The sequence below is a fragment of the Mustela nivalis genome (assembly GCF_964662115.1).
Source record: "Mustela nivalis genome assembly, chromosome: 1".
Taxonomy (NCBI): domain Eukaryota; kingdom Metazoa; phylum Chordata; class Mammalia; order Carnivora; family Mustelidae; genus Mustela; species Mustela nivalis.
Window position 1 is genome coordinate 1,721,605 of NC_139020.1, and position 18,059 is coordinate 1,739,663.

The 18,059-nt window shown below is 51.4% G+C and overlaps 4 protein-coding genes across 5 annotated transcripts in view; all 4 read left to right on the top strand.

Annotated features, from left to right (window-relative positions):
* Positions 1-18,059, top strand: part of TSPEAR (thrombospondin type laminin G domain and EAR repeats) — a 205,494-nt gene that overhangs the window by 136,478 nt on the left and 50,957 nt on the right. The gene's annotated exons all lie outside the window — the stretch shown is intronic.
* The window catches only part of CFAP410 (cilia and flagella associated protein 410), a 293,294-nt gene that overhangs the window by 132,140 nt on the left and 143,095 nt on the right, over positions 1-18,059 (top strand). The gene's annotated exons all lie outside the window — the stretch shown is intronic.
* On the top strand, positions 331-1,161 carry LOC309860005 (uncharacterized protein; the record flags this gene model as incomplete). The annotated part of the gene is made up of 1 exon (XM_082721428.1): positions 331-1,161. The coding sequence occupies exon 1, from the start codon at positions 346-348 to the stop codon at positions 1,159-1,161; it is 816 nt and encodes a 271-aa protein (XP_082577554.1). The 5' UTR covers positions 331-345.
* Positions 10,093-10,893, top strand: LOC309859964 (uncharacterized protein; the record flags this gene model as incomplete). Its single annotated transcript, XM_082721304.1, has 2 exons — positions 10,093-10,345; positions 10,457-10,893. 2 exons carry the CDS (start codon positions 10,093-10,095, stop codon positions 10,891-10,893), a joined length of 690 nt encoding a protein of 229 aa, XP_082577430.1.

Below are 18,059 nucleotides of genomic sequence, written 5' to 3' on the forward strand. Positions count from 1 at the left end.
CAGGACGCGGTGGGCAGGCTGGCCGGCCGGGGCTGCAGGACACGCGGTTGTTCCCGTGCTGTTTGCTTAAAGACCCAAACAAAGTCAGGGGCCAACCCCGTCCTCAACCACAACAGGCATTTTACAAGCAGACGCTCTCGTGTACATAACCCGGCGGTAATAAGCACTCCCAGGGCTCAGCCAAAACAGCCACGGGGAAGGGGAAGTCTCACGGAGCCTCTTGCTGGACAACACACACCTCGGCGGGCATAAAAGCCCACAGACAACCAACGCCTCACACACACACTCACACACACTCACACTCACACTCACACTCGCAGCCTCCTCCAGCCCCACCGCCCCACCATGGCCGCATCCACCCTGTCCGTCTGCTCCAGCAACGCCTGCCCCGACTCCTGGCAGGTGGACGACTGCCCAGAGAGCTGCTGCGAGCCCCCCTGCTGTGCCCCCTCCTGCTGTGCCCCCTCCTGCTGTGCCCCCACCTGCCTGACTCTCATCTGCACCCCTGCGAGCTGCGGGTCCAGCCCCTGCCAACCAGCCTGCACCAGCTCCTGCCAGCCCTCCTGCTGCAGCTCCTCCCCCTGCCAGGAAGACTGCTGTGTGTCTGTCTGCTGCAAGCCCGTCTGCTGCACCCCTGTCAGCTGCAAGCCCGTCTGCTGCACCCCTGTCTGTTGCAAGCCCGTCTGCTGCACCCCTGTCTGCTGTGAGGCCTCTCCCTGCTCAGGCTCTTCATGCTGCCAGCAGTCTAGCTGCCAGCCCTCCTGCTGCAGCTCCTCCCCCTGCCAGGAAGACTGCTGCCAGCCTGTCTGTTGCACCCCTGTGTGCTGCAAGCCCGTCTGCTGCACCCCTGTGTGCTGCAAGCCCGTCTGCTGCACCCCTGTGTGCTGCAAGTCCGTTTGCTGCACCCCTGTCTGCTGCAAGCCAGTCTGTTGCACCCCTGTCTGCTGCAAGCCTGTCTGTTGCACCCCTGTCTGTTGCACCCCTGTTTCCTGCAAGCCCGTCTGCTGCACCCCTGTCTGCTCCGGGCCCTCCTCCTGCTGCCAGCCCAGCCCCTGCTCCTCGTCCTGCTGCAGACCGTCTTCCTGCATGTCTCTGCTCTGCCGCCCTGTGTGCAGGCCCGCCTGCTGCGTGCCCGCCTCCGCCCAGAAGTCCTGCTGCTGACGGGGCCCGTCTTCCCCGGGGCCAGCTGGGCTCAGGACCCACCCAGTGACCGTGGTCCTCCCCACCCCCTCAGTCAGGTCCTGACCTGTGTTAGGTGGCTGCCCACACCGAAGACAGAGTCTTCCATGTGTCCACTCTGCTGACCTGACCTTGACCTAATAGCTCCCCAGAACGCTGACCCCGGTGCCCCCCAGGGCTCCTGCTCCCAGGAGGGGCCTCCAGCACTTCCGGGTCCCCCGCCCCCCTCCCACTTTCTCGGCTCAGGTCCCGTGGCCTCAACTGCTGACCTCTCGGCGCCTGCTCAGACACCCCAATAAACTCACTCACCAGCGCATCTGCTTCCTTTCTTCCGACCCTCATGGGGGTGCGGGTGCAGGGGTCTGAGTAGACATTGGACTCCTCCATCCGGGAATATTTCTAGGAATGAGGGACTGAGAAATCCCGCAGGGCAGGGCCCCGGGGTGGGAGGCACACCCTGGCCCAGGAAGGTCAGGGCTCCTGGCCCCTGCATGCCCAGGGCTTCCCAAGGCTGGCCACCTGCACACGGGTCGTGGTCTGAGAGTTCTCAGCCCCTGGACCATTTCCACCCTCGGCCCAGCGGGACAAACCGGCCCCAGACCAGCCGGCCTTGGGGATGCAGGCAGCACAGCCCCTACAGGCCTGCGGCCCCCCTGGGTCCTCCCGTGGGCTGTACCTATTTAGCAGAAAGGTGGTGGTGTGGGGGAGGCACTGCTCCAGTCAAGATGGGGAAACACGGACTTGGATACCTTCCCCCCCAGACCAACTGAGAGCACTAAGACCATGAAGTCAGGCTGTCAGATCCTGGGCCTGAGGTTCACAGAACAAGCGTGGGGGAGGGGAAGGAGCAAGGGGCATGTCCCAGCACCTACCTGCCCTCCCACCAGCTACAGAATGTGTCCAGCCCCCATGAAGAAGGGCAAACCCAGTGGAGTGCCGAGCACCCCAAGTTTCACAGACGGCCTTGGGAGTTGGGAAGAGGCCCAGGCAGCCAGGGGTTGGGCTTGGGGTCAGAGTGCTGGGGAAGAGACCTTGTCACAGCGGGTCTCTCTCCCTGAAGCTGCCCCGTGCTCCATCTGCCCATCCCCTGCGGCCGTGGCACCTGCTGGTCTCCTGTCTCCTTAGCGGGGACCTTCCCCGTGCACGGAGCATGCAGACTTCTCAGACTGGCTGTTGTCCCTCAACTCAGGCACGTGAATTTCCTCCCGGTTTCTTCCTGGCCTGGTCACACACTCCTCCTCCTCCTCCTCCTCCTCCCCCTCATCCTCCTCCTCCTCCGCCTCCTTCTTCTTCTTCTTTTTTTTCAATTTGTTTTTCTTGAATCCAAATACACATAACCTCGTCTACCGTCCTAGCCAGTTTCAAGCACGGAGTTCAGCGGCGCTTAGTACATCCTCCGGTCGTGCCGCCGTCCCCACCGCCCGTCTCCAGGACTCCTCTCATTCCCGGGAGGGAAGATGAAACGCTGTCCCCACGAACGCTGTCTCGCCAGCCCCTGCCCCCAGCCCTCGCGCCTGCCCTTCCGCCTTCTGACTCTGAAATACCTCCCGTCAGTGGAACCCGGAGTAGATGTCTTTCTGTGACTAATGTCCTCGTCACGCTTCAATGATGCTCAAGTCAGACCTGCTTCCCTTTTAGGGCTGCTGCGATTCCGCAGCTTGGATGGCCCGCGTTTGGCTTATCCATATGTCCCTCGGTGGGCCCTGGGCTCTGCTCTTGTCAGTAGCGCTGCTGTGAACACAGCCGTACAACGCTCTCCTCAAATGCCTGCTTTTGGTTCTTTGGAACATATACCTGTATATTTACTGGATCGTACGGTGACTCCCCTGTTGATTGTTTGAAGAACCACCCTATAGATTTCCACAGCGGCTGGACCATTTCCCGCTCACTACACTGGAGGGCTTCAAGTTCGCCACATTATCATCAACATGCGGTATCTTCTCCTTGTTACAATATATCTATTATATATAAGATCCAGGGGCGCCTGGGTGGCTCAGTGGGTTAAGCCTTGCCTTCCGCTCAGGTCATGATCTCGGGGTCCTGGGATCGAGCCCCGCATGGGGCTCTCTGCTCAGCGGGGAGCCTGCTTCCTCCTCTCTCTGCCTGCTGCTCTGCCTGCTTGTGATCTCTGTCTGTCAAATAAATAAACAAATGAAATCTTATATATAGTATCCATACACAAAGATGTCTTCTCCTTGTACGTACATTGTATATCCTATGTCCACATTATGTTTCCAATTACATAAGTACGATATATCCGATGCATCTGCGTGATGGGTGTAAGGGGCTTGTCGTTGCATTGGATTTGGTGTCTCTAACATGAGTGACGTTGAGCATCGTTCCTGTGCTCGTTGGTCACAGAATTTGTGCATCTTCTGTCATTCAGTCCTTTGCTCATTTTTGAATTGGGTTGTTTGGCTTTTTGGTACCGAGTTTTGGGAGTTCTCATGCATTTTAGATATTAATCCCTGATCAGAACGTGATTTTCAAATGTTTTCTACATGTCTTTGAGTTACCTTTTATTCTCCATTGGTATTGTCTTTTGATGGAAAATATTTAGAATTTTCATGAAGTCCAATTTTTGTTTCGTTTTGTTTTCTTTTGTTGTTGCCTGTGCCGCTGGTGTCATATCCAGGAAATCCTCGTGAAATCCGATGTGGCGAAGCTTTCATCTGTGTTTTCTTCCCAGAGTTTTATAGTTTTAGCTCTTCCATTTATGTTCTGGATCCATTTTGAGTTCATTTTGTGTGTCGCGTGACACCGGGGCCACCGTCATTCTTTCGCACGTGGGTCATCAGTGTTCCCAGCACCATTTGTGGAAAAGACTGTCCTGGGGCACCTCCGGGACTCAGTGGGTGAAGCAACCGCCTGCGGCTCAGGTCAGGATCCTGGAATCCCAGGATGGAGTCCCAGGACGGAGTCCCACATCGGGCTCCCCACTCAGAGGGGGGTCTGCTTCTCCCTCTGACCTCTCCCCTCTCACACTCTCACTCATTCTTTCTCCCAAATAAATAGAGAAAAAACTTTAAAAGACAAGACAAGACTGTCCTTTCTCCGTTGAATGGACTTGGTGTCCTTGTGAAAGCTGACTTGACCTATAAGGTGAACGTTTATTCCTGGACTCCGGTCTATTCTATTGGTCTATACGTACCCCGTGTTCACGTCCACACCATCCTACTTTGATTACTGTAGCGTTGTGGTTTCAAACTCCGGAGGGGTGAGTCCTCCAGCTTTGTGTTTTGGGGATTGTTTCGGCTCTTCAGGGTCCCTAGAGATTAGATGAGTGTGGGTGGTTTTATGTTTCTGTGAAAACGTTGCTGAGATTGTTTTTAATAAATATACAATGTACCATTTGCTTCAGGGGTGCAGGTCTGTGAGTCATCAGTCTGACACAGTTCCCGGCTCTCACCATAGCACGGTCCGTCCCCAGGGTCCATCGCCAGCCACCCCGTCCCCCACCCACCACCCCTCCAGCAACCCTCAGATGTTTCCTGAGATGAAGAGTCTCTTAGGGTTTGTCTCCCTCTCTGTTTTCGTCTTCTTCCATTTTTCCCTCCCTTCCCATGTGATCCTCTGTCTTATTTCTCAAATTCCTCAAATCAGAGAGATCATATAGTTGTCTTTCTCTGACTGACTTACTTCGCTCAGCATGATACCCTCTAGTTCCATCCCCGTCATTGGGATGGACACCGTCACTGTGATTTCAATAATGATCGCATTACGTCTGTAGATTGCTTTGGGTAGTCTGGACATCTTAACAACTGAGCCTTCCCGCCCATGAACGTGGACTGTCTTTCCATTTATTTATGTCTTCTTGGCCGTCTTTCACCAACGTTTCATAGATTTCGTTGTACAGGACTTCCCCCTCTTGGCCAGTTCCTTTTATTTTATTCTGTTTTGAAGCAATCATAAATGGAATTATTTTTATAATTTCCTTTTGGGATTGTCCATTGTTTGTGTATAGAAATGCAATGGATTTTTGTGTGTTGACTTTGTCTCCTGCCACTTTTCTGCATTCATTTGCTAGTGTTAACACGCTATATATAAGGTCATGACATCTGTGAACAGGTGTGATTTCACTTCTCCCTTTCCAATCTACACTGCTTCTATTTATTTCATTGTCCAACTGCTCTTGGGAACCTCCAGTATCGGGATGAATAGAAGTGGCTAAAAGGGGCATCCCTGCCCCATTCCTGATGTTAGAGGACAAGCTCTCAGTCTTCCCCGTTGAGTACGATCTTTGCTGAGGGGTTTTCACATAAATATTTTACTGTGCTGTGGTAGTTCTTGCTTTTCCTAGTCTTGAAAGGGTCTGTGGATAAAAGGACGAGACTGATACAAAGCGAAGGTCAAGCAAAGCTTTATTTCGCGCCAAGCATCGAGAATCAAACTGACCGGCCAGGGCGATCTCTTGCAAAGAGGCGACCCCTCCCAGCCTCACAGATTAACTTTTATAGAGTAAAGGCCATGTGGTCGAGCCTGGCCATACACAGGTGGCCGATTGAATTACAATTCACCCCATGATAGTCATTTAATTCAGTCTATGACCTTGGCTGGAATCGGCGCCTTTGTCCGGCGCCTGATAGGCGGGGCTCACACTCCTGGGCGGGTCATTCGTGCGCTTTCCCTTGATTGGACGTTTCCAGCTGGCCTGGCTCATCCTTGGCGGGTAGGGAGGTCAAACGTGCGCTTTTACTGATTGGACGTTTCCGCCTGGCCGGACACGTCCTTGTATGTGGGCTCCGTTATCAGGGGCTGGTCAGTCATGTTTCACCAGTTCTGTTTCGAAGCGCTTTTCTCTTGGGGACAAGGGGCAGGTTCAATCTAAGTTCACTGCATGAACAACAAAATGGCTCGCTCTGGCTAAGTAGGCCCTTACAGTCTGTTGAGTGGGTCTCCATGGAAGCGTGCTGAATGTCGTCAAATGCTTTAAGGTATTGAGGGAGATGAGCCTCCACTGTTCTCTTTATGCTGGTAGAGGCGGGTTTCATACTGACCAATGTTCCTAAGTGGAACCATCCTTGAATTCCAGAAACGCGTCCTTCATGGTCGCAGTGTGTAATCTCTTCAATGTGCTGATGAATTCAGTTTGCTAGTGTTTTGTTGACGACTTTTGCATGATTGTTTGTAAGGGATGTTTGTCTGTGGTTTTCTGCCTGGCTTTGTTATCAGGGTAATGTAAGCCTCATAGAATGAATTGGGGAGGGTTCTCCCCTGTTCAATTTTTTTTTAAAGCTTATAGTAAACTAGGAATAATTGGAAATCCTGTTAACCTGATAAAAGACATCTGTGAAAAATTTATAGCACACACCATACTTAACTGTAAAAGTCTGAGAGCTTCCCTCCAAAGATCAGGAAAAAGGTACACATGTCCTCTCTCACTGCCCCTACTCAAGACCATACTGAAGTCCTGCCTGTGCAACCAGCAAGAAGAAATCCAAGTCATACACATTGGAAATTAAGGTATACAATGGTCTGTATTCACAGAGGATGTCAGTGTCCACCTAGGAAACCCCAAGAATCTACAGAAATCTCCTAGGTACACAAGAGAGTTTAGCGAGGTTGAAGTGTGCAAGCCCAAAATAATTAAATTAATCGCATTTCAATATAATAGCAATAAATCATTAGAATTGAAAAATTTTGTTTAAAGGCGTGATTTGCAACACAATAAACAATGGAAACTTCGATATAAATCTCAGGATATAGGTACATAATGAGAACTACACAAATACCGACGAAAGAAACGCAACCAGACGTGAGTCAATGGGGAGCTAAACAATGTTCGCTGGTGGGGATATTGTTCTGTCAGTGAGCTCCAGACTCGTCTATAGACTCAAGCCAACCCCCAACCACGTCCCAGTAGCAGTTTTTGTCAGTATGAACAAGCGAATCCTAAAATTATTTGGATAGGAAAGGAGCTCAAATATCCAAACCACTTGAAAATGAAGAACAAAGTTGGAAGACGTCACTACCTGACTCAAGATTTTCTCTAAAGCCACAGTACTCAAGACAATGTGATGGTGGCAAAGGAATAGAAGCAGGCAGATCCGGAAACAGAATAGACACACAGACGCACGCAAATACAGTCAACTGATTTTTGACCAGATACTTGCAAAGGCAAGTTCAAGAGACAGAAGTGTGCTTGGAACGACTGAGCATCCAAATCCAAAAAACCAAAAAGGAGCCTTGACCCATACCTCACACTTAGTGTAAAAACTTCATAAAAACTGATCATAGCCCTAAATGTAAAATGTAAACATTTTAGACTTTTAGAAGCCAACAGCAGAATAATTGTTGCGACCTTGAGTTGGGCTATAGGCGAGAGCACGATCTGAAGAAGACGAAAATCGATGAAGAGGTCTCTACCCGTATTGAACCCTTTTGCTCTCCCAGCAACATGCCAAGAGCCTGAATAACAGAAAATGTTCGCAAGTCGCATCCGTGCCAAGGGCAGCCCACCCGCGCGCCACACGAGCTTGGACTGTGAGCCCGCACTCCCACGGGGCTTGCCCCAGTAAATCCGTACCCTACTGCACGCGTGTTTTCTCTTCCTGATGATTTTCTTGAGAGCATTTTCTTCTCCATCTCACTTTATGGTAAGAAGACAAGTATGTGTCCATCAGCTCTGTGTTATCCTAGAACTTCTGGTCGACAGGAGGCTGTTGGCAGTTCTGTTTCTGGGGGGCGTACACATCTGTACACACGAATGTTCGACGTGAGGGGCTTGGTGTCCTGACACCCACCTTCTTCAAGTCCAATGGTGCTCATATCCAACATGCATAAAGAGCTCTCAAAATTCACTGTCAAGAAAACCTTAAAAAAGGAAGGGCCTGAACATTTGAAGAAACACCAAAAGACAAGTGGATGGCAAATACACACATAAAAAAGACACCTCACACCATTAGTCGTCAGGGAGGTACAAAGAAAACCCCACGGAGGTACCCTAACGTGCCTCTGAGGATGGCCAAGACGGCAAAGCCCAGCCAGGGGTAGCCGGCGGGGCGTGGAGGAGAGAGGAGCTCCAGCAGCGCTGGGGGGAAACGGAGTGTCATTCCAGCACTTCGGAAAGCTTGGCAAGAAAGCGCGTTCAAGAGTCTCGACCCAGCATTAGTCATCAGGGGACACAAATTAAACTGCAGTAAGATACCGCACACACCTGTTAGAATGGCCAATATGGAACCAAAAAATGCAACTTCGGGGGCTGGCAAGGACACAGGGCCACAGGAGCCCCTGTACGCCGCTGGAGGGATTGCAGCACGGCATGGACACTTGGCAAAATCGTTTGGCAGTTTCTGATCACGTTGCACGTGCCCTGAGCCCATGACCCAGCGAGGCCACCCCTGCGTGTTTCCCCTGTAGAAACAAAAATCCGCTGCCAGACAAAGACCGGTACATGATGCTGCGGCCGCTTTCTTCGCTCGTAACCCTCCAAAACAAAACACGACGGAAAAGTCCTCCACCCAGCGGCAGAATCGCCGAACTATGGCCGCGGCCTTAAGCGGACCGCGATCGCATGAAAGAGAGGGCACGGCCGCCCGGCCCTCAGCCCTGGAAGCACAAGCAGGTTCTGCTAAATGAAACATGCCAGACCCCAGAGGCTGCACACTGTCTTTATAGAACATTCTGGAAAAGCCACAAGGGCAGTGAGCGAGAGTCGGTGGCCACAAGGGTTTGGGGCAAAGGGAGGTGTTGCTAGGGTGGGGAGCACGAGGGACCTTCTGCATGGCTAGGGGCGGTGCGTGGGCGACCGCCGGGACTCGGGGTCCCACCCAGCGCCACCAAGTGCGTTGTCCGTGGAGGGAGGCGGGGAGGACGGGGAGCCGGGGCTTGGCTGTCGTGTCAAGCGGGGAACGCCTCTCCCTGAGATGGCAGGACCTGCAATCTGCTTTGGGCTGATTTTCTTTTTCTCTCGATTATTTTCTCTATCTTCCTTCTCTTTGTTCCGGCGTTGACTCTGCTGGACCAGCTGGTCGGGGAATGCTCCCACCAGCGGTGCTCGGCGGCAGTTTTCCAGAACAGCTCTAGCGTGGGAAGGGCTGTACCTTCCTCTCACCGGGCGGCACAGAGGCCGTGGTCCCACCCCTCCCCCTCCACCGCTGGAGATCCGGTCGCACGTCTTTGCTGAGCGGCGGGCCGATGCCAGCCTCTCCGGAGACGTCGAGGGTGCTGAGGTCGGGGAGCGAGCACGCCCGTGTGCCGACACGTGCACCGATTTCTGTCCGCCTCCTCCCACGTTTGGTCAGAACCCCACGTCCGCACACCCCTCTGCTCTGAGAAGCGTTCCCGGTCCTGATCCGTCCTTCCGAAGTCTCGTGCGGGGAACACGGGATCCTGAGCGCGTCCTCATTCCTCTGAAGCTCTCCACGTTCCTTCTCGGTCATTCCGCGCTGAGACATGGTGTCCGCCTTCCCGCTCAACCCTGATCGCCGCCACGCAGCTCTCCGTGTTGGGGGCGCCGGCAGCGGACGCGCACACTGTCCTGGCTTTGCGTCCTGCCTGCTCCCCGGGACTGGGATTCGCAGCCTTTGCCCACACCCAGCCCTCAACTCCCCCCGCAAACCGGAGGGGAGAGCAGGACGCGGTGGGCAGGCTGGCCGGCCGGGGCTGCAGGACACTCGGTTGTTCCCGTGCTGTTTGCTTAAAGACCCAAACAAAGTCAGGGGCCAACCCCGTCCTCAACCACAACAGGCATTTTACAAGCAGACGCTCTCGTGTACATAAACCAGCGGTAATAAGCACTCCCAGGGCTCAGCCAAAACAGCCACGGGGAAGGGGAAGTCTCACGGAGCCTCTTGCTGGACAACACACACCTCGGCGGGTATAAAAGCCCACAGACAACCAGCGCCTCACACACACACTCACACACCCACTCACACTCACACTCGCAGCCTCCTCCAGCCCCACCTCCCCACCATGGCCGCATCCACCCTGTCCATCTGCTCCAGCAACGCCTGCCCGGACTCCTGGCAGGTGGACGACTGCCCAGAGAGCTGCTGCGAGCCCCCCTGCTGTGCCCCCTCCTGCTGTGCCCCCACCTGCTGTGGCTCCTCCTGCCTGACTCTCATCTGCACCCCTGCGAGCTGCGGGTCCAGCCCCTGCCAACCAGCCTGCACCAGCTCCTGCCAGCCCTCGTGCTGCAGCTCCTCCCCCTGCCAGGAAGACTGCTGTGTGTCTGTCTGCTGCAAGCCCGTCTGCTGCACCTCTGTCTGCTGCACCCCTGTCTGCTGCAAGCCCGTCTGCTGCACCCCTGTCTGCTGTGAGGCCTCTCCCTGCTCAGGCTCTTCATGCTGCCAGCAGTCTAGCTGCCAGCCCTCCTGCTGCAGCTCCTCCCCCTGCCAGGAAGACTGCTGCCAGCCTGTCTGTTGCACCCCTGTGTGCTGCAAGCCTGTCTGCTGCACCCCTGTGTGCTGCAAGCCCGTCTGCTGCACCCCTGTGTGCTGCAAGCCCGTCTGCTGCACCCCTGTGTGCTGCAAGCCCGTCTGTTGCACCCCTGTATGCTGCAAGCCTGTCTGTTGCACCCCTGTCTGTTGCACCCCTGTCTCCTGCAAGCCCGTCTGCTGCACCCCTGTCTGCTCCGGGCCATCCTCCTGCTGCCAGCCCAGCCCCTTCTCCTCGTCCTGCTGCAGACCGTCCTCCTGCATGTCTCTGCTCTGCCGCCCTGTGTGCAGGCCCGCCTGCTGCGTGCCCGCCTCTGCCCAGAAGTCCTGCTGCTGACGGGGCCCGTCTTCCCCGGGGCCAGCTGGGCTCAGGACCCACCCAGTGACCGTGGTCCTCCCCACCCCCTCAGTCAGGTCCTGACCTGTGTTAGGTGGCTGCCCACACCGAAGACAGAGTCTTCCATGTGTCCACTCTGCTGACCTGACCTTGACCTAATAGCTCCCCAGAACGCTGACCCCGCTGCTCCCCAGGGCTCCTGCTCCCAGGAGTGGCCTCCAGCACTTCCGGGTCCCCCGCCCTTCCCTCCCACTTTCTCGGTTCGGGTCCCGTGGCCTCAACTGCTGACCTCTCGGCGCCTGCTCAGACACCCCAATAAACTCACTCACCAGCGCATCTGCTTCCTTTCTTCCAACCCTCATGGGGGTGCGGGTGCAGGGGTCTGAGCAGACATTGGTCTCTTCCATCCGGGAACATTTCTAGGAATGAGGGACTGAGAAATCCTGCAGGGCAGGGCCCCGGGGTGGGAGGCACACCCTGGCCCAGGAAGGTCAGGGCTCCTGGCCCCTGCATGCCCAGGGCTTCCAAAGGCTGGCCACCTGCACACGGGTCGTGGTCTGAGAGTTCTCAGCCCCTGGCCCGTTTCCACCCTTGCCTTCAGCTCAAGTCATGATCTCGGGGTCCTGGGATCGAACCCCGCATGGGGCTCTCTGCTCAGCGGGGAGCCTGCTTCCTCCTCTCTCTGCCTGCTGCTCTGCCTGCTTGTGATCTCTGTCTGTCAAATAAATAAACCAATGAAATCTTATATATAGTATCCATACACAAAGATGTCTTCTCCTTGTACGTACATTGTATATCCTATGTCCACATTATGTTTCCAATTACATAAGTACGATATATCCGATGCGTCTGCGTGATGGGTGTAAGGGGCTTGTCGTTGCATTGGATTTGGTGTCTCTAACATGAGTGACGTTGAGCATCTTTCCTGTGCTCGTTGGTCACAGAATTTGTGCATCTTCTGTGTCATTCACGTCCTTTGCTCATTTTTGAATTGGGTTGTTTGGCTTTTTGTTACCGAGTTTTGGGAGTTCTCATGCATTTTAGATATTAATCCCTGATCAGAACGTGATTTTCAAATGTTTTCTCCATGTCTTTGAGTTACCTTTTATTCTCCATTGGTATTGTCTTCTGATGGAAAATATTTAGAAGTTTCATGAAGTCCAATTTTTGTTTCGTTTTGTTTTGTTTTGTTGTTGCCTGTGCCGCTGGTGTCATATCCAGGAAATCCTCGTGAATCCGATGTTGCGAAGCTTTCATCGGTGTTTTCTTCCCAGAGTTTTATAGTGTCACCTCTTCCATTTATGTTCTGGATCCATTTTGAGTTCATTTTGTGTGTCGCGTGACACCGGGGCCACCGTCATTCTTTCGCACGTGGGTCATCAGTGTTCCCAGCACCATTTGTGGAAAAGACTGTCCTGGGGCACCTCGGGGACTCAGTGGGTGAAGCAACCGCCTGTGGCTCAGGTCAGGATCCTGGAATCCCAGGATGGAGTCCCAGGACGGAGTCCCACATCGGGCTCCCCACTCAGAGGGGGGTCTGCTTCTCCCTCTGACCTCTCCCCTCTCACACTCTCACTCATTCTTTCTCCCAAATAAATAGAGAAAAAACTTTAAAAGACAAGACAAGACTGTCCTTTCTCCGTTGAATGGACTTGGTGTCCTTGTGAAAGCTGACTTGACCTATAAGGTGAAGGTTTATTCCCGAACTCCGGTCTATTCTATTGGTCTATACGTACCCCGTGTTCACGTCCACACCATCCTACTTTGATTACTGTAGCGTTGTGGTTTCAAACTCCGGAGGGGTGAGTCCTCCAGCTTTGTGTTTTGGGGATTGTTTCGACTCTTCAGGGTCCCTTGAGATTCTATATGAGTGTGAGTGGTTTTATGTTTCTGTGAAAACGTTGCTGTGATTGTTTTTAATTAATATACAATGTACCATTTGCTTCAGGGCTGCAGGTCTGTGAGTCATCAGTCTGACACAGTTCCCGGCTCTCACCATAGCACGGTCCGTCCCCAGGGTCCATCGCCAGCCACCCCGTCCCCCACCCACCACCCCTCCAGCAACCCTCAGATGTTTCCTGAGATGAAGAGTCTCTTAGGGTTTGTCTCCCTCTCTGGTTTCGTCTTCTTCCATTTTTCCCTCCCTTCCCATGTGATCCTCTGTCTTATTTCTCAAATTCCTCAAATCAGAGAGATCATATAGTTGTCTTTCTCTGACTGACTTACTTCGCTCAGCATGATACCCTCTAGTTCCATCCCCGTCATTGGGATGGACACCGTCACTGTGATTTCAATAATGATCGCATTACGTCTGTAGATTGCTTTGGGTAGTCTGGACATCTTAACAACACTGAGCCTTCCCGCCCGTGAACGTGGACTGTCTTTCCATTTATTTATGTCTTCTTGGCCGTCTTTCACCAATGTTTCATAGATTTCGTTGTACAGGACTTCCCCCTCCTTGGCCAGTTCCTTTTATTTTATTCTTTTTTGAAGCAATCATAAATGGAATTATTTTTATAATTTCCTTTGGGGATTGTCCATTGTTTGGGTATAGAAATGCAATGGATTTTTGTGTGTTGACTTTGTCTCCTGCCACTTTTCTGCATTCATTTGATAGTGCTTACACGCTATATATAAGGTCATGACATCTGTGAACCGGTGTGATTTCACTTCTCCCTTTCCAATCTACACTGCTTCTATTTATTTTATTGTCCAACTGCTCTTGGGAACCTCCAGTACCGGGATGAATAGAAGTGGCTAAAAGGGGCATCCCTGCCCCATTCCTGATGTTAGAGGACAAGCTCTCAGTCTTCCCCGTTGAGTACGATCTTTGCTGAGGGGTTTTCACATAAATATTTTACTGTGCTGTGGTAGTTCTTGCTTTTCCTAGTCTTGAAAGGGTCTGTGGATAAAAGGACGAGACTGATACAAAGCGAAGGTCAAGCAAAGCTTTATTTCGCGCCAAGCATCGAGAATCAAACTGACCGGCCAGGGCGATCTCTTGCAAAGAGGCGACCCCTCCCAGCCTCACAGATTAACTTTTATAGAGTAAAGGCCATGTGGTCGAGCCTGGCCATACACAGGTGGCCGATTGAATTACAATTCACCCCATGATAGTCATTTAATTCAGTCTATGACCTTGGCTGGAATCGGCGCCTTTGTCCGGCGCCTGATAGGCGGGGCTCACACTCCTGGGCGGGTCATTCGTGCGCTTTCCCTTGATTGGACGTTTCCAGCTGGCCTGGCTCATCCTTGGCGGGTAGGGAGGTCAAACGTGCGCTTTTACTGATTGGACGTTTCCGCCTGGCCGGACACGTCCTTGTATGTGGGCTCCGTTATCAGGGGCTGGTCAGTCATGTTTCACCAGTTCTGTTTCTAAGCGCTTTTCTCTTGGGGAGAAGGGGCAGGTTCAATCTAAGTTCACTGCATGAACAACAAAATGGCTCACTCTGGCTAAGTAGGCCCTTACAGGCAGTTTAGTGGGTTGCCATGGAAGCGTGCTGAATGTCGTCAAATGCTTTTAAGGTATTGAGGGAGATGAGCCTCCACTGTTCTCTTTATGCTGGTAGAGGCGGGTTTCATACTGACCAATGTTCCTAAGAGAAACCATCCTTGAATTCCAGAAACGCGTCCTTCATGGTCGCAGTGTGAAATCTCTTCAATGTGCTGATGAATTCAGTTTGCTAGTGTTTTGTTGACGACTTTTGCATGATTGTTTGTAAGGGATGTTTGTCTGTGGTTTTCTGCCTGGCTTTGTTATCAGGGTAATGTAAGCCTCATAGAATGAATTGGGGAGTGTTCTCCCTGTTCAATTTTTTTTTAAAGGTTATAGTAAACTAGGAATAATTGGAAAACCTGTTAACCTGATAAAAGACATCTGTGAAAAATTTATAGCACACACCATACTTAATTGTAAAAGTCTGCGAGCTTCCCTCCAAAGATCAGGAAAAAGGTACAGATGTCCTCTCTCACTGCCCCTACTCAACACCATACTGAAGTTCTGCCTGTGCAACCAGCAAGAAGAAATCCAAGTCATACACATTGGAAATTAAGATATTCAATGGTCTGTATTCACAGAGGATGTCAGTGTCCACCTAGAAAACCCCAAGAATCTACAGAAATCTCCTAGATACACAAGAGAGTGTAGCGAGGTTGAAGTCTGCAAGCCTAAAATAATTAAATTAATCGCATTTCAATATAATAGCAATAAATCATTAGAATTGAAAATTTTTGTTTAAAGGCGTGATTTGCAACACAATAAACAATGGAAACTTCGATATAAATCTCAGGGAATAGGTACATAATGAGAACTACACAAATACCGACAAAAGAAACGCAACCAGACGTGAGTCAATGGGGAGCTGAACCAGGTTCGCTGGTGGGGATATTGTTCTGTCAGTGAGCTCCAGACCCGTCTATAGACTCAAGCCAACCCCCAACCACGTCCCAGTAGCAGTTTTTGTCAGTATGAACAAGCGAATCCTAAAATTATTTGGATAGGAAAGGAGCTCAAATATCCAAACCACTTGAAAATGAAGAACAAAGTTGGAAGACGTCACTGCCCGACTTCAAGATTTTCTATAAAGCCACAGTACTCAAGACAATGTGATGGTGGCAAAGGAATAGAAGCAGGCAGATCCGGAAACAGAATAGACACACAGACACACGCAAATACAGTCAACTGATTTTTGACCAGATCCTTGCAAAGGCAAGTTCAAGAGACAGAAGTGTGCTTGGAACGACTGAGCATCCAAATCCAAAAAACCAAAAAGGAGCCTTGACCCATACCTCACACTTAGTGTAAAAACTTCATAAAAACTGATCATAGCCCTAAATGTAAAATGTAAACATTTTAGACCTTTAGAAGCCAACAGCAGAAGAATTGTTGCGACCTTGAGTTGGGCTATAGCCGAGAGCACTATCTGAAGAAGACGAAAATCGATGAAGAGGTCTCTACCCGTATTGAACCCTTTTGCTCTCCCAGCAACATGCTGAGATCCTGAATAGCAGAAAATGTTCACAAGTCGCATCCGAGACAAGGGCAGCCCACCCTCGCGCCATACGGGCTTGGACTGCGAGCCCGCACTCCCACGGGGCTTTCCTCAGTAAATTCGTACCCTACTGCACACGTGTTTTCTCTTCCTGATGATTTTCTTGAGAGCATTTTCTTCTCCAGCTCACTTTATGATAAGAAGACAAGTATGTGTCCATCGACTCTGTGTTATCCTAGAACTTCTGGTCTACAGGAGGCTGTTGGCAGTTCTGTTTCTGGGGGGCGTACACATCTGTACACACGAATGTTCGACGTGAGAGGCTTGGTGTCCTGATGCCCACCTTCTTCAAGTCCAATGGCACTCATATCCAACATGCATAAAGAGCTCTCGAAATTCACTGTCAAGAAAACCTTAAAAAAGGAAGGGCCTGAACATTTGAAGAAACACCAAAAGACAAGTGGATGGCAAATACACACATAAAAAAGACACCTCACACCATTAGTCGTCAGGGAGGTGCAAAGTAAACCCCACGGAGGTACCCTAACGTTGTGGGGAGCCAGTACAGGAGGCCTAGTATAAGAGCTGTGAAAGACTGAATATGATTGGCTGTTCATTTAGGTCCACTCACGCGGGAGGTGCATGAGCACTGCATTCTGATTGGTTAACACTGCCTGCATAAAAACCCATGCACCCGGGGTTAGAGGAGGAGGAAGAAAAAAGCGATTAATAAAAAAGCTTCGCCGCTATGTGAGTCTCCGAGTCGTTCTTGCAGGCGGAGACTTACAAGTGGTGCCGAAACACGGGAATCTAATCGTGAGAGATGCACGGAGTCGGCGTCGATCAGGTAAAGAGTGCACCTATTTCTGTCTAGTGACAGGAAATGTTCCTCAAGTCGAGGACTAGCGTAGTAAAGCTTTCCGGAATAGGAAATGAGATGGCTGCAAAGTTCCTAGGATAAGGACGAGAGTAAAGCTTTCCGGTATGGGAAACGAGATGGCCACATATAAAATGCTGGGCCGCGTTCTGATATCCTTAAAGCAATTGGTACTCCTTTAAAAAATAAAACAGCTCGTTTGTTTTTGAGAGAAGTGGGACAAACGGCTCCCTGGTTTTTGGAGGAAGGGATATTAAACATCCCTCAGTGGGAGCATTTAGGAGAAGATCTTAGACGTGATCCGGGCACTACACCGGGAACCCTGGCCGTTTGGTCTTTAGTGAAAGTTTGTTTGCAATCCCCGAGAGAGCCCATATGCCAGGCGGTGCAACTGGAAGGGGAGATCTTAGAACAAGCGAAAGAGGAATTTTGTAAAGGCTCCTTGAAGGACACTAGCTCTGAGAGTGAAAGCTCAAACGGACACTCAGACAGTGAGGGATCTAGCTCGAGCGATGATGAAAGGAGCAGACGAGCGAAATCGCCCAAAAGTCAAAAGGTGAGCAAGATGCAAAAGGAGCTTGCAAAAAAGGAGGAAAAGCTAAAGAAGACTATGGCGCAGCTCAAAATGCAGGGGGAAGTTGTGGCGCAGCTGAAATTAAAAGCAGAAGAAGGAGCTATGGCGCAGTTACAAACAAAGACGGAAGTGGTAGATAACTTAGATCCTGTGCCCACACGCCCAGCCCCATCAGCGCCACCTTACGAGGGGCCTCCTCCGTATAAACCTTGCTGCACCAAGGCCTGCTATTGTGCGTGCTGCACTGCACGAGTGGCTGCCACAGTAGCCTCTCAGGAGTTTGGGTGGGAACAGGATTCTCATTCAGTCCTAAAATCCCCACTTACTCTAACTCCACCTTTTTTGGCTATAATTATACCTACCAAGACCCGGCGCAAGGCGCGTCAGCTCACCTTCTAGATAGGTGGCTGCTCTGCAACGCTGCACAGGCATGTACAGGCTTGGAAAGCCTTCACTTTATTAATGGGTCTACATGGCGTAACTGTACATACAACCATCACGTAGGCTCTCGATTTGAAACAAATATTACTTGCAATTGCACCTCAGCTAAGCACATAAGTTACTCACCAACGCCCGTCTGTGTTAGAGCTCCCTTTCTCTTCATAGTTTTTAATGCTTCTACTATTAACAAGTCATCTAGTCTCTCTCGTGAGTCCCAGAATTGTCTGCTATCAGAATGTTGGAATGCCACGGTGGGAGACTTGGCAGTAATAGCCAAGATCCC